This window comes from Schistocerca americana, chromosome 6, assembly GCF_021461395.2.
Source record: "Schistocerca americana isolate TAMUIC-IGC-003095 chromosome 6, iqSchAmer2.1, whole genome shotgun sequence".
In the NCBI taxonomy this organism is placed as follows: Eukaryota; Metazoa; Arthropoda; class Insecta; order Orthoptera; family Acrididae; genus Schistocerca; species Schistocerca americana.
This window is the reverse complement of record NC_060124.1, coordinates 277715469-277742047: the sequence shown is the minus strand read 5'-3', so window position 1 is coordinate 277742047 and position 26579 is coordinate 277715469. Positions and strand designations below refer to the sequence as shown.

The following is a 26579-nucleotide window of genomic DNA, read 5'->3' as shown; positions in this document are numbered from 1 at the left end:
CTGACCAGCGCACGGTCTAATTTTGGAAATTTTTGTTAAGTGGAGAAACCAGTGACTGGCAGACTCGAAAAGAAATCAGTGAGATAAGATAGCTACACACAATGTTCTAGGAAGGACGTCGGTGAGAAACCGGCTGGTTGGAGAACATTTTGTACCGGTTCTATGGTGAGAGTACAGACAGGGTCTTAAGAATTACCTCATTGGCCAGAATGTGGATACCCTTTTTCATTGGGGGACAGTTTTTTGTGGTGCGGATTTTGCTCAGATGAGGGAGATGTGACGCGGTGGAGACTTCTTTGGACTAGAACTGCGAAGAGAAACATTTCTGTTAATGTTTCGAAGAGTACACTCATTCGGAGTTAATACTGGAGACTTACGGGCTTCAGCGATGAGATGGAGCAGTGAGCGGAACTTCTCCTCAGAGAAGCAGCCGTGCGTTAGCTGATGAAGGACAGTGGCAACCGTCGGAACCGTACGCACCTCATGTGTCCCCTACACATCGATGATGGTTAAGGGTATCTGGTGGCATAGGCTGGTTGTGGAAGAGTGAAGTTAGGCGTTTTTTGTCACTCAGCTACGTTCATCTAGACTCATCAGCCACCAGGTGAGTGGGATCCGTTGCACGTTTGTTCCCCATTCATCGTTTGGTACGACGCTACAGACGCTGAGTAACCACCAGAGGTCATGTTTCCTGCGATTAAGTTCTTGGATAGTAATTACTTCTGAAATCGACGATTCCTTTTCCGATAACTATTGCAAATTGATTACGACTTGTCCTACCTCATTTATTGGCTCAAATTAACCGCTGCTTTTGTTGTGTGTCCAGTTACCGTATCGTCCCAATAATAAGCCGCCACCGCATATAAGCCGCTCATCGAAATTCGAGGAAAAAAATGAAAAAAATATTTTGGTCTAAAATAAGCCACACACCGATTGGGAGGAGAAAAATTACCAAAAATTTACTTGTACTTACACGTAAGACGTTGCTATGTACCGTAAACATTTGTTTTTATACTATTAATATGAGAGCCATTGGAGCTGCTCCTAAAGCGTAATGAACAGCACGCTGGCTGGTGAGACGGGAGGTGATTCAGACCAAGATCGTTTCTACGCGGCGGATTATCGATCGTAGCTCGTGCATCAGACAGCTTGGGCGTGGTTTTTAAGCGGTTTCGGACTCTCATTTTGGCAAATGTCACAGTGCTTCGCACTTCCCGCCTCGGAAAATACACGAACTATTCAAATACACAGAGAATAAAGTCTACACAGTTCACATACAGGTGGCGTATGCTACTTCTCCTCGAGAGCCCTACACACACACACACACACACACACACACACACACACACACACACACGAACCGACCGGCCGACAAACTGAACGTGTGTAGGTGCTTGGGCCAACGCACAGACCAACTTTTCTTTGTCGGGCTGTCGGTTGGGTATGACCACCGAACAGCCACCACCATCTCTCCCACAGACTGCGACACGTGTAGCGCTGTCGTTCCAACCGACCGACAAAAGTTCATCTTTCGTCACTGCGGCGCTGTAATCGCTGAGTAAAGTCGGTCGGGAGGTGTGTACGTAAGCTGCGCACAAAATTGGTCGGTCGGTCGATCGGTTGGTGTGAGTGTGTGTGTGTGTGTGTGTGTGTGTGTAGGGCCTTTTAGCGAAACTTACTAGAGCCGTGACAGAAAGGGCATTCGGCCAAAAAGTTGAATAAAAATAAATTTCGAAAATTTGAGTACAGCGGAGCTATGCTAGAGGAGATCGTGTTACATTCTAAAATAACTTTGTCAAATATCTTCTATAAAAGACGTTTTATAAAACTGATGACGGTTTACTAAGGGTTCTTTTATCATATATTTTATAAAAGCTAGTGCGTGGTCCTAGCTTTTACAAAAAAAAATTGGCAAATATCTGGAACAGTGTAATATGGACCTTACGAAAAGAAGAATATGAATATAAATGTCACGTTATTGATTCAACGACGTGACAATGGAAAGCAAGAGCCTGTAGTAGCACGCAGTGGTAAAGGCACTGGACTCGCAAGCGGGAGGACTAAGCTTCAAATTCGCGTCCGGCTATCTTGATTTAGGTTTTCCGTGGTTCTCCAACTCGCTTGGGACAAATGCCGAGATAGATCCTTTGAGAAGGACGGGGCAGATTAAGATCCCCATCTTTCCGAAACCGGTGCTTGTGAACCGTATCTAATGACGCCGTCGTCGACGGGACGTTAAACTTGAACCTCCTCTCCTTCGAGATGCGATGTACAGCACCGAGGCGCCACCTGGACGGTCCCCGCTGTCGGCCTCATTGCGGACTCCGCTCAGTGTAGAGGAGGGTGTGGTCGTGTGACAGTGACGAGGAAGGAAGTGTGTGCAGACGAACCGTCGCTATGGGATGTAACCACAACGCTATGGCCGGGAGGCCTTTCCACCTATCAAGGTAAACACGCAGAGCCAACACAAATAGCGCGCCAGTATTACTGCAGTAGCCGGCTTAAAGTGACTGGCCGCTTACCGGACAGCTCACAGATAAACGTGTGTAATTGGCTAACAGAGCTTCCGCCTGTTCGCACTTAATACAACTGCCCTACCACGAATATTGTGTTTGTGGCTGATGATTGGCTAACACGCATGTCTATTCGTTTATGTATTCTGTCATTAAATGTCCTCTTCTCGTTGTTAATTACTCCATATTCACCAGCGAATGAATTCCTGATACTTATTTTCATTTAAAACCGAAAACTGGGATAGTTAAGTCGCGTACGGTTGAAATGTTTTTCGCTGTCAACATATCTCATTACGACTGGGATTGTGTTTACTCTGCGATGATTGAATTAGGAGTAATGCAATAGTGCAGTAACTAAGACAAATACGAAAGGAGTTACTGTCTTTTTTTTCCTTTTTTCCACGACGTATGTGGCATGTACTCTAAATTTGTTGTGAATGTTGGGTATTGTAAAGTTTCTTACCGTACTCCTCTGCTTTGACTCGTGACGTTGGCATCTGCTTCTATTTATTTTTGTTTTTAAGTAAAGGCTCTGATGGCTGAGCTGTAGTATATCCCGTGGTTTTGCTTAGGCTGGAAAGTGGTAATTTCCTTGAGAGATGGCCAAATCAACATTCGTCACTACAACCTTTCCACCATTGCAGTCTGAATTTTCAGATTTTTACGTTATTTGACGGCGTTAATACCAAGGACTTCTCCGCCCAAAATCACTGCATACCCTTGGCGATCACGATCTTTCGCACTTAAAATGCGCATGTTTGTCTTAGGTTATAGTTGCCTTGTTGACAGCGTCACTGGTCAAAGCTGACGGGTTTATTGTATTCTCCGCAAGTTTCGTCAAAGATAATTCATTGTCATAAAAAGGCGGCAACAAATGTGCAAATATCCGACTGCTTTAGAAAGACACGTTGACGTATTCACGTGCTGATATCGAGTGAAAATACGAAGTTGGCTGTTAATGGCGAACACGATGAGAACACAAGAAATGGTCTGGATCACCGTGTGAAGATAAGGGTGTTCCAGATTCACTGCTACATAACATCATGTCCGTCGGTAGTACCACATAAAGGCAACATAACTTGCCGTACACAGTGCACAAGTACTTCATATTTCTGACTACTGAAGTCTACCAACTAATCTCCACTCGCCGTGGCAACAAAATTTAAAGATATACGAGACACATACAGGAGACGGGAGGAGAAGAGTCCCACTGGTTCCATCCGGTATGTGTTGTTCCCTAAAAAGCGTACACACGTTTTGCTGATACAGAATGTAACTAGCGGTCTGTGTATGGGCAGAGTGACGGAAGACGTAAGATTCTCGAATGCGCTGTCGAGGTTTCTAGGTAGTTACTTAGTTTGAGTATCGTCTACGATACTAACCAACAGCTGGAGCAGCTGAACAAGATAGTGTGTATTAAATTAATAGCTACAGAAGCCTCCCCGCTTCGCTTCCCCCGCACACACTTGAAATGCAAAGTTCTTCTCTGAAGTTCCAGAACTGTTCCACATGGTAATAATATGACTGCAAACTTAAATAAGTTGCGCATATTGGTATAGGTGCTGGCGGAAAAATAAAAGTAAGAAAGCATGTGAATTCGTGATGTTTTATTACTGTAATAACATTCTCTCCTGTCAGTGGTTAATTTCGCAGTACACCACATTCGCATATCCCTTATTCCTAATGTATTCTCTATCTAGCTTGCACTGACCACAAATATTTAAAATTTTGTTACATATGGCTTTCGCGCTTGTTCTACAGCAGCATATTTGCTTTTGCGTTTCGTAAAAATAAGTCCGTATCTCTGAACGATCGTTCAAGATACAAGGCAACCCAGTCGTGCAGTGCTGGAACCAACAGTAAATAAAAGTGTAGAAATATCGCTTCCTAAAAGCACGGGTAACTTTTTTTACCTCAGCCTATTAAATGCGAGTACTTTTCTCATAGTGTTCAGATATCTATCTAATAAGAGTTTTGTCTAATGTCACCGTACTTATTTCCACTATCCCGTTGCAAGTATAGTGACAGTTGTAAACATTTCTAAACGTGTAGAACCAGCATAATTAGCCGGCCGTTGTGGCCGAGCGGTTCTAGGCGCTTCAGTCTGGAACTGCATTGCTGCTACTGTCGCAGGTTCCAATCCTGCCTCGAGCATCGATGTGTGTGTGGTGCCCTTAGGTTAGATAGTTTTCAGTAGTTCTAAGTCTAGGGGACTGATGACCTCACAGTTAAGTCCGATCGTGCTCAGCCATTTGAACCATCTGGTAATTACAAACATTCATATGTTTGTGAATGCTTCACGGATGTGCCCCACGAAGGTCTCCAAAGAGTAAGTAACGTGTATGTATTCGTTGGTGTATGGCTACGTCAGACGTGGACTTTCCTTCCCGTTCCATTTGCTAGCTAGCTCAGGATGTTTTCACCATGTTACTGACCGCTTAAACTGCGTTCATTTTACACTAGGAACGCTGGACAAATTGTCGACTTCCAGGTTTTCTCGGAGAAATACATGGTTCACAAGATTTTAGTTTGCTAGCCGAGTAGTCATTTTCTCTTTACTGAGTGCTTCCGTAGTTGGCTTCGTTAGGTGCGGAGGGCAGGTTTCGTTGCTCGATGTTTAGTCTCCAACCAAACTAAGAACGGGACAATTAAAAAGCTGCGCGCCGCTCTAGCGATTGTTTCTCGTTGTTGTTGTTAAACTCTGAAACAGTCAACAGAAATTCACAACATACAGAAAAGCTGTTGCGAAGATACAGTAACGAAAATTCTCACGAAAATTCCGTAACACAAAACCCTTCACTGAAAAGTAACCTGACAGACACTTACATACGAGAGGAGACAGAGCACTGAGATTTTTTCCGACGCTGTTTAAGATGGACTCCGTGCCAGGTTCAACATTTTCTTAAGCCTATTAAGAGGTATTTTAGTGTAATGTTTAGTCTTACGGCGTTTTTCCTTTATTGTTTACGCTTTGGCATAATTTCGTTGATCCTCAGTTTCTGTTGATTTTTCATTGTTTAACGACACGGGAACTATTGTTAATGTGGCGCGCACACTTTTGGCTACAGTCCAAATAGCGAGCAATGAAATTTGTGCTGGACGGCTGACGAAGGCAGCTAGGGAAGTTGCAGAAATATCGTGACAGAGAAAACAACTCGAATGAACACAAAATACTTGCAACCCATGAATTTTGTCCCGTGTTACTAGTGTAAAATCTACGCGGATTAATCGGTTAGTAATGGGGTGAAAACACACACACCCTGAGCCATCTAGCGAACAGAACGGTAATAACACAGTCGGGCGTAGACATAGACCAACGAAAGTTAGAGATTAGTTATCTCTGGACATTTTTTCCTAAAGCGTGTGACCCGCTGCTCATGTTGAGAAATCAGAAGCAACGATCTGTTTTACTTAGCATAAACTTTTTAGATGCAAGGGCGCATATATATGCATTTACAAATAACCGTTTTCAACAGGCTTTGCTGTCATCTTCAAATCTTCAAAAGTTTTTGTTACAAAATGTACTCATCTTGGGCTGCAGCCTCACGCCAAATTGTCACGTAGATAAAATGTAGCACATTATATAAAGGTTTATAATAAATAACATTTAATATAAACAAGCACGTTGTGCACTTTGCCATGGCCCTATATGTAGCGCTCACAGGTGACTGTTAAGTCATAAGAGCACAGTAAACAATAAAATAACAGTAGCACATCTGCTTACGTTAGCACGACACTCTCTACCTATTGAATATCCACATAAGATGGCGTTGAAGTACATTTTAAATGTTCGATTTGTTACAAACCTTTATATGTCCTACATTTCATCTACTTAACAGCTTGGCGTCAAGTTCCAACACAAGACGAAAACATTTTACAAAAAAATTTTTAAAGTCCTGAGCATTGCAGCAAAGTCGGTCGGTCGAAACCCGTTGCTTTGCAAGTAAATACTAATGGCTCTTAGGTTTAGTCTTCAGCGTTTTTGAAAGTGAAATTAAGCAATGTTTAAAAAGTGCATTGTACACCTGTATCAATAATGTGGCCCATTATTAACACGTCTTAGTATAATAGTATCGCGACGGTTGCGAACTTTTGTTATGGGACATGTATGAATTTTTTCGTTACAGATACTAACGTAACTTCTGTATTCCAATCTACTTTCCAGAAACCAATCTTTGCGTTTTTGCAGTCGGTAAAACTCACCTGGCAGTAAGTTTCATTTATGGCAGTACCAGCACCGTTTGGTTGCTGTTTGCAAAGCTTAAGTTTTGACGTTACGTCAGGCACCGGCGCCTCACATTCAAAATTTTCCATCAGCTACGCAATATTACACATTTCAAGACATGAGTGCTCAAAATTGTAACTTTGTAGAAGATATGTCGGAGATATATACATAAACACACTCACACTTTCCTCCCTGGAGGTCTAGCGCTCAAAACTTTCAAGCGATGCTGGGCATTCTGCTTAAGTTACGGTCCCATTGCAGTTGTACTCGACGTATAATTGACACCCCATATGTGTATTTACGTGAGAGAAAGTGAACTTCTTAGCAGAGATTGCTGATAAACATCCTTAATTGTCGATTATCGGTTTCGGTAAGCATGGCTACGATCTTCATATAATTTTGGGCGAACTGTGTAATATGAGTCGCTTGTGCGCATCCCTTAGGATGGTCTCAGCATCCCTTAGGATAGTTTCTGGATAGTCGATTAGTCGTCTTGCCAGATTGGTAATCCTATCAAAGTAAATTTTGGCTGAGTTCGATCTGCTGCTTCTCTCCTCCTGAATACAGGTTGTAAAAGATAATTGTTTACAACGTACCCCAGTGGTGAAGGGAAGGTCTTGACGAAAAAATTGATACAGGGTACCTGTGGTCTGTTACTTCGGAAAAGTCAAATTTGCCTACAAAAGGCACCTTTTATAGAAACTATACGGTAAAAAACTGAGTCTGACACCTTACTGCTTCATGCGGCAGCTTCATGATGAAATACCTATTACTTCATTAATGGTCAGTTATTGTGATATTTCGGTATTAGCTAAACTACTGCGAGAAATTCTTAGTTTGTAGTGAAAAATAGGGATCGCTACGAGTTTGCGTTTGGTATGTGTTAGATCATATGTTGCTGCGAATAAAATTTAGATAAATTTAATTATTCATTAAACCTCGAAGACTACCACTATCTGTCTCCAGTTTGCAGAAAATGAGATGTCTCCTTCATGAACGCACACGCCAGTGAAAAATCCAGAATGAAATGTTCATACATCCCTTGTGTCTCATAAATGGTCTGAGATATCCAAACAAGATTTTGGCAAATGATAGCACACAAAGAGCAGAGTGTTTAGCCATATGATTAATATGCGATGGTTCAAATGGCTCTGAGCACTATGCGACTTAACTTCTGAGGTCATCAGTCGCCTAGAACTTAGAACTAATTAAACCTAACTAACCTAAGGACATCACACACATCCATGCCCGAGGCAGGATACGAACCTGCGACCGTAGCGGTCGCTCGGTTCCAGACTGTAGCGCCTAGAACCGCACGGCCACTCCGGCCGGCTTAATATGCGAAACTTCCATATCTGTCGCGATATTCAAGCAACTACAGATCGTTTTAAATGAAATAATATAATTTTCAAGGACCATCAGTAGCCTGTGAAACGAGAATTGCTGTGGGTTTTGCAACCATGTAATTCAAAAAGCTGCACATTCATTTCTATACTGAGAACGGGTTCTCTTATAATTAGTGATACGTCTCGTCCTCAGTTGCTAGTTGAATAATACGCTGTTTTAGGATTTTGTCACCACTTCAACTGCAGTAAAATGTTAGTGAGATGTGCAGTGTTTGGGCAAATGAAGCAGTTGTTAATACATAAACAACAGAAGTGACATATTACTCAAAACGCGGCACAGTCTATGATTCCATGTCGTCTTAAAGACATTCTTGGTATGGCTGACAACTTGTGACCAGTCCTGTGATGTAACATTTGCAGTGACTTGTTTTGTCAGCATTTCAACCTCACTGAGAAAAACTTTCTTGTTTTTGACACATTACTTTTAACCTAGGCCCATATATTCTCAGTCGGATTTAAATGTGGATGATACAGATGAAGCCTGATTAAACTATGCCCTTTAGCGTTAGCCCGTTCGTCGACCTGGTAGCGTCGAGGTTTTGGCTTGTGCAGTAACTTCACCTTACACAAGATACGTTAAACTTTATGCAATGGAACATTTCTTTGTACCGAAAGAAAAATGGCAGCTTTCCTCCACAGCATTGTTGGAGCTTTATCCATCACGAACGAGTGGTACTGCGCATTGTCCACTGCTTTTTTTGTTCGGAGGAATATTTTGTAGCAGAACATTATCTTTACAGCTGATGACCGTGTTCTTGGACGACCACTGTTACTGCGAATCTCGTGTTCAGAAGTCCTGCACTGTTACTATTAATGCAGCGCCAACACGAAACACTTGTTCACAACACCTGACGACTGTAAAACATTTCAACGCCAGAAAATATCACTTTACTATGAGAGCTAATGAGCGCTGGTGTCTCTAAACCGCGACCCCACGTGGTATTGTTGATTCACGGCGTGGCAACAGGCACGCTGTACCAGGCGAACTGACGGTGGTCTGGTAGGGAAAGCCGGCTCGCCGTTGGTGTTACCTGGGCAACGGCGTCATGTCCCCACCGCTGAGCCAAACGTCAAAAGTCGCAACTAATTTAAAACACAATATAGTGCCCTGTACCAAATTGTTCGAATGGACTTCCCCCCACACCGGTGTGATCCGTTGTAAACCATTATCGCTTACACTCTGTGTAGTATGTCCACATGGAGACTTCCATTTGTTGCACCACGTCAGGCGTGACAAAGACTTCAGCTCGCGAGCCGTAACCTGGCGCGCGCGCCATAGCGCTCAGGTCGAACTGCACGTCCCCCCCCCCCCCTCCCACCCGCTCCCCCCACCACCACGTCGCGCCGTCTCAGGGGGAAGAGGCAGTCTTCAAATGGCAATGCAGTTGTGCACACGAACTTGGTTACATATTTCCGAACAACATAGATGACAAACGAAACCAAATTTTAGAATTACTTAATTATTGTCACATTGAAATCACAATACAGTTTTCATCTGGTACAACCTGTCGGCATACAAACCGACAGACAATTTCACCGATTTTCACAGTCGGGATGCCACATAATCGTGATTTATTTAGTTTCGTAATGGAAAAAAGCTTTTCACACACACGTTCCAATCGAAATATTCTAGCCGCGCGGGATTAGCCGAGCGGTCTGACGCGCTGCCGTCATGGACCGTGCGGCTGAACGCGGCGGAGGTCCGAGTCCTCCCTCGGGCATGGGAGTGTGTGTTTGTCCTTAGAATAATTTAGGTTAAGCAGTGTATAAGCTTAGGGACTGATGACCTTAGCAGTTAACTCCCATAAGATTTCACACACATTTGAACATTTTGAAATATTCTATCACGTTTGCAAACTCATGATGGAGACACGGAAATTGTCCTCGACGAAAACAGTTAAGACATCCAGAACAGTTTTAATGTAAAAGGATTTGATTTTAAAATGGAAATTACATGCCAGGTAAATTGGTTACATATGCCCGTGCACAGCGACGCTTTCGACTAAAACGGCAAACGGGTGCGAGAACAGTTCGAAAACAGATGTAAGACTGGAACTGTTCTCATAACAGTTTAGAAAACTATACTTGTAATTCTTTGAAGGCCACGATGAATTCGTCAACCTCGCGTTTTCTTCAAAGCCTCTGAGGTTAGGGAAATGGAATGTATTTTTTCTCAGAATTTGTCCCTTTCACAATGCTATTTTCGTTTTAAATGCATCCTCATCAAATTAAAAGTGGATTCTCACCTTGCAGTGTGTTACCGAACCTGTGAACGCCTGTCGTACAACGAACAAATAGTGAAGGCCCAACAGCGCTGATACCGCGATTCTGTCGGGCTGGAGAGTGTCGTGCCCCAGCCTCCCCGCGGTCCGCACACCACGGCCGCTTTCTGTGTCGACGGGCGCACTGCGTTTGCTTTCATCCACGGCGACTACGTTCAGCAGCATTCCCTGCCTTGTGGGAGCAGTGGTTTCACCGCGGAGCTGGTTGCTCTTTCTCGTGCACTCGCTCACCTTTCCTCCTGCCCTGGGGAGTCATTTGTCATACGCAGTGACTCCCTGAGTGGATTGCAAGCACTCGACCAGTGTTTTTCTCGGGACCCTTTGGTGCGTCGTATTAAAGATGCTGTTTCTGCTCTCGCCGAGTGTGGTCGTTCAGCGACGTTTGTGTGGACCCCGGGCCACATCGGCATTCCAGGAAACGAACGTGTCGATCGGTTAGCCAAGCAGGCCACCACTTCGCCGCCCCTGGAGCTTGGTCTCGTGGAAAGAGACATTCGGTCAGCCCTACATCGCAAGGTCCGCGATGTCTGGACCTTTGAATGGTCTGTCTTGAACACGCCAAATAAGCTCCGCATGGTAAAGTCGTCCACGGCCGTATGGAACTCATCCTTGAGGGGCCCGCGTTGGGACTCAGTTGTTCTCTGCCGTCTCCGAATTGGACATACGCGGTTGACCCACAGCCGTGAGAACCCGCCCAAGTGTCGCTGTGATGCAGGGCTGACAGTGGTCCATCTTCTGATGGACTGCCCTCTTTTAGCCCCCTTGTGGCAGTCCTTTAATTTACCAGCTGCACTTCCTTTAATTCTAGGTGACGATGCCTCTATAGCTGACTCAGTTTTACGTTTTATCCGTGCAGCTGGGTTTTATCGCTCACTCTAGTGTGGGCGCTCTCGCATGATTTCTCAGACTACACCCACTCCAGCGACTTCTAACTGTGACGTGGATACCAAAATAGTATCTGTTCTGGTAACAAGTTGTGTTGGTACTTCTATCAACGCTTTCCAGCTGGAGGTTCTTCGTTTGTAGTCGAGTGGTTGACCTTCTGATCCATCAACCACTGTAGTCTGTTTTACTCTAGTCAACTATTTGCTCTGCTCCTTTTAAGTGTCCTCTATTTTGTGTTATTGCCGTGTTCATTTTAGCTCTGTACCTCTTGGTGTTCTCTCCCTCTGGGTGCAGAGGTTACGCTTTTACTGTATAGGCCTTTTACAAGTATGTCTGTTTGGGACAGGGGACTGGTGACCTCGATGTTTAGCCCCCATCAAACCCCAAAACCAACCGACCAACCACGGCCGCTTGTAGTCAGGCACGCCGTGACAGGCCCTGCATTGGAGCATACCGTGGCACAGTGCCACGGTAGATACACTTGAGTGCCTTAAGATAAAGCCACAAAAGACCTCGAAATCGATTGCAAATAAACAAACAGTACTAAGTGGAAAATCAGTATGAAAATAGCCTGTGTGTCTCCCACCGGAAGGCCCCAAGAGAAAGATTCACATTGTCGCCAAATCCAGGAGCACCTGTAGACAGCGGCCAAATCGTGCGTTGGCGGGGGCGCCAATGATAAACGGCGCTCGGCGAGCGGCTGTTTGCCGATGACTGCAGGCTGCCACGAAGCCAAATTGAACTGCCGGGCACTTTGCGAGCGGGCGGCGGCGGCGGCGGCGGCAGCAGCAGCAGCAGCAGCAGCCAGTGATTGCGCCGCACAAAAGCCGCATCGACCGCGCCGGACATCAAAGGCGCACCGCGACCCGCGGGCGGCACAACACTGCAGCGCCTGCCTGCCTGGCTGGTTGCCTACCTACCTGGCCCGCCTGCGCCTGTGCTGAGCTGGGCTGCGCTGGCGAATTTTTTTAATAAAGCCGCGGCTGCTTGTTATTAATTAAAAAAGCGGCCCCAGGGCCCGAGAGCTACTTTGCGCCGGAAGCCCCGGTACGGGCGCGTCTGGCGACAGCGACGCGAGTTCGTCTGGCACTGCCCCTTGTAACGGGCACTGCGGCGTGCCGAGCCCGTGTCGGCGGTCACGAGGGTGCAGCGCTGCACGTACCTGCCCTCTTAGTGATCTGTGGTAACCCCCGGGCAGCAGAGGGACGCGTTCATGACGCGCAAGGCTTACTTGGAAGTGGTGTCAAAATGACGTTTGACTCGATACGACGACGGCGGTCGACAACTCCGGAGACGCCATACTGATTTCGTCGTTAATATCATAACTTGCGTGACGCGGTAGTATGACGTTCACAGCAAAGCTGCATCGAAAGTTTTTCACTAACACCTCACCTTTGCTACAATTTCTTTTAACTTAATGTCAGTTAATGTAAACCCTTCAGGATATTCTAAGATGATCGTGACGATGATCGTGACGATGATCGTGACGATGATCGTGACGATGATCGTGACGATGATCGTGACGATGATCGTGACGATGATCGTGACGATGATCGTGACGATGATCGTGACGATGATCGTGACGATGATCGTGACGATCTTCATATAGCATGTGTTTGGCATTTTGGCATGGACATGGGTGTAGAAACGCAGAACTATGGGGGCAAAGATAAACAGGTCCGTTCCCTCCTATATGCTGATTTTTCTAAACCTTTGTGTTTGCAACAGATTTTGTGACAGTCTTGTTATTGTAATGGAAGTATCATCTGCAGTATTCGATGTTACTTACATACATACTAGCTGCTGTGACTTGATAATACTTAGAAATAATGCGACTGGTTGTTGTTTTCAGTATCTAATTATTGTCCAGTGTGAAAGTAATACAGGATGTCTATAATTAGTGTTGCAGTTTTGAGACGCAGTAGAATGATATTACTCCTCAGGATAACGTCAAATTTGAACTGCGTATTATTGACGGAGGGCGGGAACATCATGGAACAAAAAGATATTACAAACAGGTACTGCTGTAAGCGTCTTAAGGTAAATGAAAAGTCTAGGATGGCTATGGTTCGAGTTGCGCGTTACACCATCCGTACTGTTCAATGTGCACGACTGCACAAGTTCCACCGTCAACAGTTGTGAAACTATTAGGTAGGTAAGCCCGTCCACCATGGCAAGATCATACCACATCCGATGGGAAAAAATGGTTTTTAACTGTCCTGAGGCCAAAAAACCAAATAAATAGCAAAATAGCAGCTTTTGTCTTGGGGCTAGAAACAGAAAAAGCAAAAGAACATTGGTTTCCAATTGTCATGAGACTGCTGCAAGACACGTTCAATACACCATCCACAGTTTTCTGCCACAAGTTGAAACTGAGAGACAATGTATTCCACAACGGACAAGGGGTCACGTTAAGAATGCGTTGCACGATGCATGCCTTTAGTTCAGCTACGTTATCTTTCATGTAAACAGAGAGCCAAAAGTCACACGGATCAAGATCAGGTGATCTGGACGGCCAACCGGTAGGGAAGACGGCTGGTAATGCAAGCATTTCCGAAATGCCTCTGCTAACAGCCACTTTATTGGCTGTGCAGTGGGTGGAGGGTCTCCATTTTGCATAAAAATGATCCCACCCACACACCTTCGTCGTTAAAGGATTGAAATGACGTTGGTACGTAAAACGACTCTCACACCGCTTACCAGTATCGACACAGATAACGGGTCCCGCAGGACTCATTTCCTAGAAAAAGTACGCCCTACCACAAATCATGCCATCAGCCCGCACAAGTCACCTTTACAGAATGAAGTGGTACCGGTTGATGAGCATACGAATTTTCTGTTGTCGATCTTCTTCAGTTCTACATTTTGACATCTCCCCGGAGGTGGAAATGAGCTTCGTCTGTCAACACGATGTTTCATGGCCGTTCACTGTCAACTGCAATGCGAGGAAGAAGTTCCAAATCGAATGTTTGTTACTGGCAGGTCAGTAGAAAGCAACTGCTGAGCTTTGGTGATTTTGTATGGATAGCAATGCAGGATGTTTCGTAGGATCTTACGCGCCGTACTCGCAGGCATGTACGACGTACGGAAAACATCGAATCAACTGCTTTCCCCCTCTTCCAGATTGCACTTCAAGAGAACCTGTCTTTTCGAATTCTGTAATCATTTTCTCCACATTACGTTCTTCATGCCCTTGACTGTCTGGAAGTTCTGCAGGGCTACTTGTAAAAGAGCTCTACCAGCATCGCGGCATCCTTCATGGAGGCAGTCACGCCGGGCGTCTCGGACGCAAAACTGAGGAACAGCCGCTGTGCCGCACGTCTTTTGGTATGCTTATTCTGACGCTTTCAATGCCATCTATTGGTCAAATTTTCGTTATTTTTTCTCTCCTTCATGTTTCCTCCTATGTCATTAAATACTGTTCTAATTTGACGTTATTTTTCGGTTCGTAGGCCTTAGAGTCCAGAACCGGTATCCCAATCAGTCAAAATTGACGAGAGCATTGAGGTAATCATTCCAACGAAGCACCACGTTCTAGATACCCATTTGGTAAAACCGCATGTCCTGCTGATCGAAGAAATCCGTAATTAATTGCTGCCCATTCCCCTCCACAGGAATCGGCTACCCTTGAAGGCCTTTGTCAAGGGACCGAAGGCGTGAAAACCGCATGGGAAGAGATCAGCACTATAAAGCGAGTGCTCAAATGTGTTCACACTTGAGTCGGGGTAACTTCTGCGATACATTTGGGATTTGGGGGCGTGCCTTACCACGAAGCAGCAACATTCCTTGTCGCAGTTTTCCCGGACGTCTCGCCTTAATTACAGGCCGTAATTTCCCCGTTCCCCAGTGACCGAGACGCCAGATTCCTAGATACAAAGAAGGAATAGGCCACGGTAACCAAAGAACGCAGGGTGATTCGCGACCATCACGGAATTTCGCGCACCATTCCACAATGGTGGTATTCGCCAGACATGATGCCACATACGCATTCTTCATTATCCGATGGATGTCTACCGGTGTTTGTCCTTCGGCAACCAAGAAAAAAAAATAGCTTCTTGGTCACGCTTGGAAGCATTTGGTGTACTAACGTCGCCATAGATTGTTTCCGTTTTTAACGCACGCACCTCGGAAAGAGAGGAAAGCTACCCTAATCCTTTGCCTACATGTCGGTGCTTACACACTCGCTTTGGAGTTCTGCTACATTGCATATACGCTGCAGCGACGACCTTAAACTGTAAGCAGGCTGTTTAGGTTTTTATGTTGGTAACGCCATGTAGCGCTGTATATGAAAATCACTAACTGAGCTGTGTGCACTGTGGCTGGTTGGCATTGTTGAAATATTTGCTATTGCAGTGTTGGGCAGTTGGATGTGAACTGCGCGTACCGTTGCTCAGTTGGAGTTGAGCCGCCAGCAGTGGTGGATGTGGGGAGAGAGATGGCGGAGTTTTGAGAGCGGATGATCTGGATGTGTGTCCATCAGAGACAGTAAATCTGTAAGACTGGATGTCATGAACTGATATATATATAATGACTTTTGAGCACTATTAAGGTAAATACATTGTTTGTTATTTATCAAAATCTTTCATTTGCTAACTATGCCTATCAGTAGTTAGTGCCTTCAATAGTTAGAATATTTTATTCAGCTGGCAGTATTGGCGCATGCTGTATTGCAGTAGTTTGAGTAACGAAGATTTTTGTGAGGTAAGTGATTCATGAAAGGTATAGGTTATTGTTAGTCAGCGCCATTATTTTGTAGGGATTATTGAAAGTCAGATTGCGTTACGCTAAAAATATTGTGTGTCAGTTTAAGCACAGTCATTTATCCCCCCCCCCCCCCCCCCCTTACACCTTCACACTTCTCTGGAGCGCAGCTGTGTACTCCATGACAGTCCCGCCTGAGCGTCGACAAGGATTTTCGTTCTCTCTGATGATTGAGTTTGCATTCATGTTTACACTGTGTCTTCCTACATTTAATTAAATGTTGTAGAATCTTCTCGTGCAGGCGATCAGTTACAGTCGTAGCATCACTCCATTTTCCAAGACGATTATATGGCAACAAAAAGTAGATAACACTGTTTTCAGTACTTGATGAACCTGTGGGACCCAGGCGGATAACAGAGAAACTACGATCTTTTTCTCTTCAATTTGTACTCCACCACCTGGGAGTCCAGCAAGTTTTCACGACGCCACACTTGGTTTCCAGTCTCCATTTTGCCCTTCGTTAACGTTGGCCGTTCAACAGGTATTAGTCACCGTACAAATGACCGAAAACGTGCAGCCTACCCCCTCCCCCTCGTAATAGCAGTAATGGCTCCAGTGAATTCAGTCGCTGCGCCAGCTTTTTACGACCGGCGGACTGTGTTTAGACGTAAAAAGGCCCGAATGGAAATACAAACAGCTGCTGTTGCAAACGCGCGTGTTGCTTGCCGTCACTCGCACTTTCAAATTCCGTTCCAGTACATCACTACGCAACTTTCATCTCTGTTTTGAAGTCAGTTAAAACGTTACTGGAAACTGCTGTTGGCTGGCACTGCCAACACCTTAAATTCTAGCAATGATTTTCCTGGTAATAGCTCTGTTGTGTGTATATAAAGAGAGAGAGAAAGAAAGAGAGAGAAAGAAAGAGAGAGAGAGAGAGAGAGAGAGAGAGAGAGAGAGAGAGAGAGAGAGAGAGAACATAATTGTTGAAAGTAATGCGCTCTAATTCGGCCAGCAATTATCGCAGAATTACCGTGCCAAATTGGGCTGTTATCCGTAATTGCTAAACAGTTAAAGTGTAGGAGAAAATTTGATATCTGGCGGCATTACTAACACGAAAGAGACACACCGGCCGAAAAAGGAGCAAAATTAGTGCCTTGGCCTGGACCCCCAAGTTAAGTACACCTCGCGCGAACCGCAGGCATCTAGAAAAAACCTGTAAGCAGTGTGTACGAGCAGAGGCGACTATGGAGTGTAACGCAGCTTGCTGGCACAAGTGATAGGTAGTACCCAGTGTGGTGTACCATTATCCGTTGTTTTATACTGAAGTAAATACCATTTTTGTTTATGTATGTATGTATATATGCCTGGAGAAAGTGAAGCAATTTATTTTTCTTCTTTCTAGGCATTAAGAGTTGGGTCCCGCAACAGTATTGGCAAATTTGGAATGATTATGCTGATGTTTAGGAAGCAAAACTGCAATAGCTTTTTCTCTGTTTATAAAGTGGATCGAACCTCCCAGTAACAAATGTAGCGGCACGCCTCTGAATTGCTTTGATGCCTTGCTTTAATCCGACATTTCAGCAGTTACACCCGTAGTTGCTGCAAGCCACGTTACAGCTATTTTGACGTTTTCCTACTCGGAAATATATTAAAAGTTGTACAGAACACAAAATAAATGGGCTGTCTTTGATACAGTCTTTAAAAGAATATGAAATATGTGGTTCCCTTATAGGAAAACTCATTTAGACTCAGTTCATTTACTCGCGAAATCATCATACTTCGCAGTCTCGTCGTACTCTCATGTTACACTCAGGTTTCGTTCTTCTCAACAACGAAATTCAAAGTCTTCCCTCTGGTTATTTCCTTTCAGCAGAAACAAACATACATTTGATAGATGTCCAGGAAACAAAGAAGGAACATCGTCTGGTGTCAACTTGGGAATAGTTGTACTAATTGTTAGCAAAAGAACCATGTGCTACTCTAATTTTACCTTCAGTAACTACGTCGTTTTCGGAGAAATGTCCTGCAGAAGCAATAGAATGCTTCCCAGGTGTGAACTCTGTGGTGAATTGCTCACACCCACTTAGCCCGAATATTTGCGTCTCGTGGAAACAAAAATACAGAAACGTTTTTTCCTGGTCCCGACCCCCTGCCCTGTAATTCACAGTACAACCTCTAATACACTCAATAATGGCTCGTACGAGCGTTTGCACGCGGTTTCCTTCATAAGTGTGCCACATACCGAAGCACGACGTTAGGCCTGGATATTTAAGCCACGTGACTAAGAAGGGGAACGTGCCTGGTCACTACCGATTTCATCCCAATGTATGGTATATAGTACGCGAATGTTGTCATCACTTCTGCAAAATCTGGGAAACTTAAAAGAGCAGTATACAGAATTTAGACTGGTTTGATGAATCACTACGTGGAGAACAAAAAATTTCTTTTAACAAAGTCGTATGGAAGATATCCACAGTTACACGACAACATTTTTTCAAGATAAAGAATTGCCATTGTGCAGTCTCCCCAATTGAACTCCGTTAATGCAATCCAGGAATGTCAGTTTTTATTATCAGGCAAAGAATTTGACCAAAAAGTTTCAAAACTGCTCTTAGCTTATCAAGAGAGCCAAAGACTGTATCAAAATACGTTCCATTGTACATCAGCAGCTATCCTTGCCAATACATGGTGAAATGATGCGTTCCGTGTGGCCTGCAGCCAAACTGTAAGATGAGAGGGAATGTGAGAGCGAACCTTTTATGAATGTAAATAGTTTTTTTTCTATATAAACTTTAAAAGAACCATGTAACTGTAAAAATACGACGTTTATAGGGTGTTAAAGACGCCACAAAAATTATTTCTTGCCCTGTTTTTACGATAAATATCACCCCTGCCTGTGTAAATTATCAGCTGTGAAGTAATGTATTTTTATATCTGTAGTTCTCGGGTATACCTTACAATCCCTTCCTGGAAATTTATTTTCATTCCCAAATTTTCCTTTGCCTTTTTCTGTTCAAGCCTTTTACGAAAATGTTAATGCATGCATATTGAACACTATTTCTGTTTATTTGCAGTGTAAGTAATGTAAAAATTGTAAATAAAAGTAACACAAATGGCTCATACCTCGCCCGCCTCGCCCCAAAATTTTCTCCAAACGTCTCGCCGCCTGGAACGCCCACTTGTCACTTGCGCAGCTGTCCAATGTCTGGGTGTACCATACATCTGGACTAAATCGGCGATGAGGAGCAGGCGTGGTCCCCTTGTGAGTCAGGCAACATACCGCGAATGTCGCACACGAGAGGATTCTTTTCCGCCTACTCATCCACATTAATAGCACGAAAGACCCGTTCCCAAAGATTGGAAAGTTACCAATATTCAAGAAACCAATATTCAAGAAACGTAGTAGGAGTAATCCAGTTCATTACAGGCCCATATCGTTAACGTCGATATGCAGCGGAATTTTGGAACGTATATTGCGTTCGAACATTATGAATTACCTCGAAGGAAACTGTCTACTGAGACACAGTCAACACCGGTTTAGAAAACATCATTCTTGTGAAACACAGATAGCTCTTTACTCGCACGAAGTGTAGAGTGCTATTGACAAGGGGTTTCAAATTTATTCCGTATTTCTAGATTTCCAGATGAAACCTTCCCGTCTCCTCTGTCTCTTTTGTTACGCAACCATCCCTTTTACAATAACCTATGAAACCTTCCCTTAGGATTTCTACCTCTTGCTTAATAATAACAAATGAAATTTTCCCTTTTAAATTAATCTTCTTACTCAATCTTCACACACAAATTTAATTGCTGCTTATTAAAAGTGATTTTCTGATTATTTCGACGAAACATAGAATGTGTCGTCGTGGCCCTCAGTGGTTACCTGCAATAACCCAAAACTGTTCCTTATCTTCTTACTGTTACTGGATCGCCATCTGACTGCTACATCGAACTGCGACATGAATATACTTACGCTGTTTTACTATACTCTATTAGCTGCTGGTGGGCTGTCATAATAAGTGGCTGTATTTATTACCAAAGATGACGTTGTTCTTTAATAGCAAAGCTGACGTTATTCTTTAATTAATTTGACTGAAGTTACGTAATTCATAGTTAAACTTTTTCTTGACAACAATAAAATTTTGCAAAGTTTTACGTTGATGGTTCTTGAGATGGATTATAATCAGTAATTCAATATTGCTGGCAAAAATTAATTATATTGTGAATGAAATGATTATACAAACGTTCAAATGGGACTTACTTTTTACAATAATCTTACAACTAGCAATGCGCAAACATACCTTCAGTAGTCTTGATTTTCTCAAAAAAAAAAAATTCAGTAATATTAGTTCCTCTTATGATAATAGTTAGTTGATGTCTCTGTACATCCGTTTATAATCTCTTGTAAATCATAGCTGGTGGCTGGCAGGCACACCGCTCCTCTCAACCTCTCGCTTCAGACCTGCTACCAACTCGCTTCACATCTCGCCACTTCCTACGAACGCTGTAGTGCGGTCTCTCCTGCCAACAATGCTTTCTGTTGCTACCATTACAAAATGTATCAATGCGCGGTCTTTCCCACTCTTTTTTTAAAATGTATCCATATGCGGTCTCTCCCGCCCTTTTTAAAATTAGATAAATTTGCGGTCTCTCTTGCCAACAATACTTTGGTGCAGACATTCCCTGCTACCACAATTATTTCCAACATAACAAATATTAATTATTCCTACTTAATTCTATTAATAAAATATAAACATCTTTCATAAATTGTGGTTTGACAACAGACAATAGAAATATACATGTCTTACACAGAAGGCTGTTGATTATGCGCCACACAAGGGCTTGTAGTGAAACTGCGTGCTTACGGAATATCGCTCAATTGTGTGACTGGATTTGTGATTTCCTGTCAGAAGGGTCACAGTTCGTAGTAACTGACGGAATGTCATTGAGTGAAACGGTAGTGATTTCTGGCGTTTTCTGAGGTACTGTTACAGGACTTCCGCTGTTCCTTATCGATGTAAACGATGTGGGAGACGATCTGAGCTACTGCCTTAGGTTGTTTGTAGATGATGCTGTCGTTTATCTTGTAGTAAAATCATCAAAAGACCAAAGCAAACTGCAAAATGATTTAGGAAAGATATCTGTGTGGTGCGAAATTGGCAACTGACCCTAAATAACGAAAAGTGAGGGTATCCACATGAATGCTAAAAGGAATCCGTTTAACTTCGGTTACACGACAAATCAGTCAAATCTAAACGCTGTAAATTCACCTACATACCTAGGAACTACAATCACGAACAACTTAAATTGAAAAGAACACGTAGAAAATGTTGGGGGGGGGGGGGGAAGGCGGACGAAAGACTGCTTTTTACTGGCAGAACACTTACAAGAGGCAACAGATCTGCTAGACTGCGTAGACGACGCTTATCCATCCTCTTCTGGAGTACTGCTGCCGTGGTGTGGGATCCCTACCAGGAAGGAGTAACGGAGCACATCAGAAAAGTTCAAAGAAGAACAGCACTTCTTGTGTTACCGTGAAATCGGGGAGAGAGTGTCACTGAAATGATACAGTATTTGTGGTGGACATCATTAAAACAAAGGAACTTTCCGTTGTCGTGGGAACTTCTTACGAAATTTCAGTCACCAACTTTCTCCTCCGAGTGCGCAGGTATTTCGTTGATGCCGACGTACATAGAAAGAAATGATCTGGTCATCGTAATAAAATAAGGGAAATCAGAGCTCGCACAGAAAGATATAGGTGTTTTTTTTCCGTTTGCTGTTCGGTATGTAATAATAGAGAATTACTGTGAAGGTAGTTTGATGAACACTCTGCCAGGCACTGAAGTGTGATTTGCAGAGTATCCATGTAGATGCAGACACGTTGACTCTAAACAGAATTTCTGCCCCAGCACTCATGGATGTCCTTACATTCGCTCGAGAAATAAACATTACGGCAAAGAAGAGCATTGACAAAAAGTGTTGCTGGTGTCCATTTGCGTGCGACGGATCTGCTGTGTACTCGGAGAACAGGAGCCCCTGCGGCATCTAAAAAATCTAAGTCTACAGTCTGCAAGCCACCGGAAGTTACTTCTGGTACCACTATCTTTACGCCACTTGCTCTACTGCATTCGTGAATGGAGCCTAGAAAGAATTATTGTCGGTAAATCTCCTTACCAGTTGTAACTTCCCTGATTTTACCGTCTTATTAGTTTTGGGAAAGATAACTTGAAGTAATAGGTTGCGCTAGTCTTCCTGTTATGTTCAGACTCTGAATTTCAATAGTAAAAATATCTGTGATGCAGAACGCCTCTCTTGTACCGTCTGTCTTTAGATACTACAGAACATTTGCGTAAGGGTCTCACTCGCTATCGCACCGACCGAACGATCCCTTGGCGAAACTCTGAGCCCTACGTTATATGCCCTACCTCTTATCTCCGTGTGTGTGTGTGTGTGTGTGTGTGTGTGTGTGTGTGTGTGTGTGTGTGTGTGTCCTGGCTAACGACCTAAGCTGATGAACAATTCTTGGTCGAGGAAATGTTAGATTCTTCGTGGAAGAATATCATTCCCGTAAGGTTCTTCCAATGAATCCGTGTGGTTCAGCTTTTCCTGTAGTTTTTTTTCATCTGATCATTGCAGTTCTGGTCGGTTCAGCTGTTCGCTCCTGGGAGCTCCAGGGATCTTGCTGTTTGCAGTGATTTATAGCCAGTAGCATAACCAAACGGTAGTGGATCTCTTCGGCTATTTGTGAGCAACACTTTTCACTTTTCACTTCTTCACGTTGAGGGTCCACTGCCAATCCTGCCGAGTTGTCGATCTGCTCTCGGTCTCGAATGCCGCTTCGTCTTAGCATTTTCAGTGTCGACACTAGAATGGAGCACACACTACCAAAGATTTCCTTCCCGACCGAGCACAGTTTCCCTGATGGCCTGCCCCCTACACAGAGTCGCCACGTGCAGCGCCAGCGACGCACAGAAGCGAATGCGTCGGCGAGTCTCGCGCCGCGCCCTCTGTCGTAAGTGCGGTGCCGCTGCCGCCGCACGCAGTGTGTGTGTGTGTGTGTGTGTGTGTGTGTGTGTGTGTGTGTGTGTGTGTCGCAAGCGCCGGCCACACACACTATCTGTTTCTGCTCTGCTCTGCTCTCCTCTCCTCGCCGCACTCTGGCCGCCTCGCCGTCCTCGCCCGCCTTATCTGCCGCCGAACAGCCGATAAGCGCTGCCGCGGCGCCGCCGCAAGCCGCGCCTCAGTGACCTCCCGCACAGAGACGGCTGCAACGCTGCCATTCTGCAGGTGACGAATGCCGCCCGCATACAGCAGGTAACTCTGTTAACGCCGCCCGAACCGTTTCGCTCGCGGGTATCGGCCGACAGTTGTGAAACTAGATTCACACCAGGGCGTAGGCTGCTGAAAGTCAGTAACCTGTTGCTGATGTGTTTTATTGCCATAGATACCAATCCACAGTTGCTACAAATAACTGACTTTCTATTTCTCCGTCGAATTCTCAGTGAGAAGGTAACCTACCACCAGTAAGACGTCACGTTAACTGAGGACACATACCCAGGATTCTATAGTCACTTCTATTGGCTCATTTCATCCACAACTTGTGTCGGTATGCCCCCACTTCCGCGTCGGCAGTTGCCACGTGGCCCCCACTTCCGCGTCGGCCGGTGCAGCACTGCCTGCGCTTCTGGCTCGGCGAATGCAGACATGCCTCCACGCTGCCGCACATTATCTCCATGTCCCCTGTCAGCACATGAAATCTCCGAATTCGTGGTGGCTACTATAAGCACGCATTTTCTGCGTTTCCACAAACTTCGTTTGCCCAATGACGACGTTCGGCATGTTTGAACCATATTTTCAAAGGGAGCTATGGTCAGCACGCAGAGACTGCGTTTCCATTGTGGATACTATCGGCATTAGTTACCCGCATTTGCACAGTTGCTACTGTTGGCATGGCTTAATTGCATTTCCACAACGGCTGCTTTTGGTGTGCGTATCTGCAATTCTATAATGACTTGTACTTCGACCTGCAAGTGCGTGATATTACTTACACGCCTCATTACCACTTACGTTTTGAGTCCCATAGTGCTCAGAGCCATTTGAACCATTTTGAACCACTTAAGTTTCACTTTCGCCATTTCGGCATAGCATTCCTCACGTTACTCTCCCCTCTTCACGTTTATGGCTTATTTTCCAAAATTTCCTTCCCCTGTGCAAAGGAAAGCGCTAATTTACTTTCAGGTTGAATCGTCCGTCGCTTTTCTGCTACATATATTGAAATTCTACTCCATCCCCTTCTTTACTTTAGATTAATCTTACTGAGTTTTAAACCTGTTTTTGTACATTAATTTTTATTACCCAAATAATGGCATAAATTGCAGAGAACCCTCAAAGTTGTCATATTAATTTCCTTCATTGCTTGATGAGTAGTTCAGACTCAAAGTTCATTGTCAAATCATCCAATAAACTATACAGTAACACATACGAGGCAGCCACACGAACGTTCATTGTAATTGAACGTATCTCTCGTATGAAGCATTAAAAGGCTCAAATTCATTCACTAAATGAGGCGAATGATGTTTAGCCCTATGTTGATCTCTACTAAAGATACGTTTAATTACAATGAGCATTCATGTAGCCGTCGTAACGTTTTACTGCACAGCTTATTCGGTGTTTTATTAATGGGTATAGGCTCGAAACAAGTCATCCAGTAGTAAAGGAAATAAATATTAAAACTTTGATTGTTTCTTGCAATTTATTCAGTTATTTGGTTAACCAGAATAACTGCTGATGTCATGTCCTCTAGAATCCTGAAAATTAATGCATTTTTATTACCTTAGCTTTAAAGTTTGTTGCTGCGTTAATGTGTCTTGTAACTAACGTGTTCCGCTGTTTACCCTTTATTCTACTTAACTTAATGTTTGGCCTTACTCACACGTTATATTTCCATTAGGCGTTACATATATAATGTGTGGGTGAACTCGTAAAGAGTCTGCATTGTTACTGATCATCAGGTGATGGCTGTGTAATTTTGCTCCACCTGCGCTATCTTTTTCAAGAGAGTACAGTACGCCAGGAAGCTTGTAGGCATAGTAAGAAAGGCGCCAGCTCATTCTGTTACACAGGCTACAGTGTGTAGAAAGAGGGGATTTGATTACAGCGGTTGCTCGATAAGGAGCTTTCTAAATGCAAAGCTTAATTCCTTACTAAACACTATGTAAGAACATTTTCTCAATTCGCGCTTCCGCGCTGAGAACTTTTCTGCCTTCTTTGCATAGCTAGCCAGTTAGTTTTAAGCACTCCAACTTTGTCAGTGTTGCGTCTCAAGTTCTTACACGTTAGAGATAAATTCTCATCTCATCCCGCGCTCAAGAAGTTTCCTTTAACACCTCCCCGACCTCGCCTGTTCCCGCGGAATTACTGCGAAGCGCGTAACCTCCGTGGTTTCCTGCAGGAACGGCGCGGTTTAGTGGGACGCCCTACCGCCACGTAGCGGGCTGCACTTCGCCCCACGCTACTTAGGCGCCCGCGTAGTGTCGACAGGGTGAGGAGGAGATCCTTTCAACACACCTGCTCGAAACCCACCTCACTTCAAACTTCACAAACTTGGCTGCATAGAAGCTGTCGCATAAAGAAACGATTGCAACCATAAAGCTTTAACTCATTTTCGGAACACAGCAAGTGTGGTCGTTTATCCTATTTTGCCTAAATTTTATTTATACTGTAGTTAACTTGACATATCTTAGTTAATTCGTCGTAATTTTCTCCTCACGGGCGTCACTAACTACTTCGTATTTGCTACAAAACTCACCTAACCAGAAACCATTTTTGTTCGTTGCATGGCCGTGCGGTTAAAGGCGCTGCAGTCTGGAACCGCAAGACCGCAGGTTCGAATCCTGCCTCGGGCATGGCTGTTTGTGATGTCCTTAGGTTAGTTAGGTTTAACTAGTTCTAAGTTCTAGGGGACTAATGACCCCAGCAGTTGAGTCCCATAGTGCTCAGAGCCATTTGAACCATTTTTTTGTTCGTTGCAGGACGTCGTCTTTCCTTGCTCTTACAATCCACCTTATCAATAGTCTCTTGTAACGATCAGATTGCGAAGCTTTATCATTTTATTTCCCTCTTCATATGTATCAATCGATCGCACCCTTTCAAAATTCTTCCAAATAGTTTTCATGAATTGTTTAAAGCCTGAAGATTTAATTTCTGGAAGTTAGTACCTGCTTCCTTTCCACAAGGCTTTTTGCCTTGTGGAATATTTGCTACGATGTCCTTTGTGCACCTTTGTTCGTTCACTCAACTTCAGAAATGGAAAAACGCGTCCATTTCTTCGAGAGATGTGGCTGTATACAAAAAATACTAAGGGTAATTTTCTGGAGAAGTGTTCGAAATGTAAATAATAATTCTCTGTAATATTTGTTTTGCTTGCCTCATAATTAGGACTCGGATCGGTAGCTTTTCAATAAATATTAGAGAACATCAATGAGCAACTTCTAAGTACGATTATGTAGATCACAGATAATTTTAATTCATTTGTGCCCTCGTTGTTTCACTTTCTTCCCAAGGAGGA

At 44.1% G+C, this 26579-nt stretch overlaps 1 protein-coding gene across 22 annotated transcripts in view; it reads left to right on the top strand.

Annotated features, from left to right (window-relative positions):
* Positions 1-26579, top strand: part of LOC124619503 (CUGBP Elav-like family member 2) — a 1137606-nt gene that overhangs the window by 373786 nt on the left and 737241 nt on the right. For 11 of the 22 annotated variants that reach the window (XM_047145941.1, XM_047145942.1, XM_047145934.1 and 8 more), the window contains exon 1: positions 23272-23326. The exons of 1 other annotated variant lie outside the window; for it this stretch is intronic. In XM_047145941.1, the coding sequence (XP_047001897.1) occupies positions 23307-23326 (20 nt within the window). In that variant the 5' untranslated portion in view covers positions 23272-23306. Of the gene's footprint in view, positions 1-23268; positions 23327-26579 lie in introns of those variants that run through there. 10 more of the 22 variants (XM_047145946.1, XM_047145945.1, XM_047145943.1 and 7 more) reach the window with 4 other exon arrangements.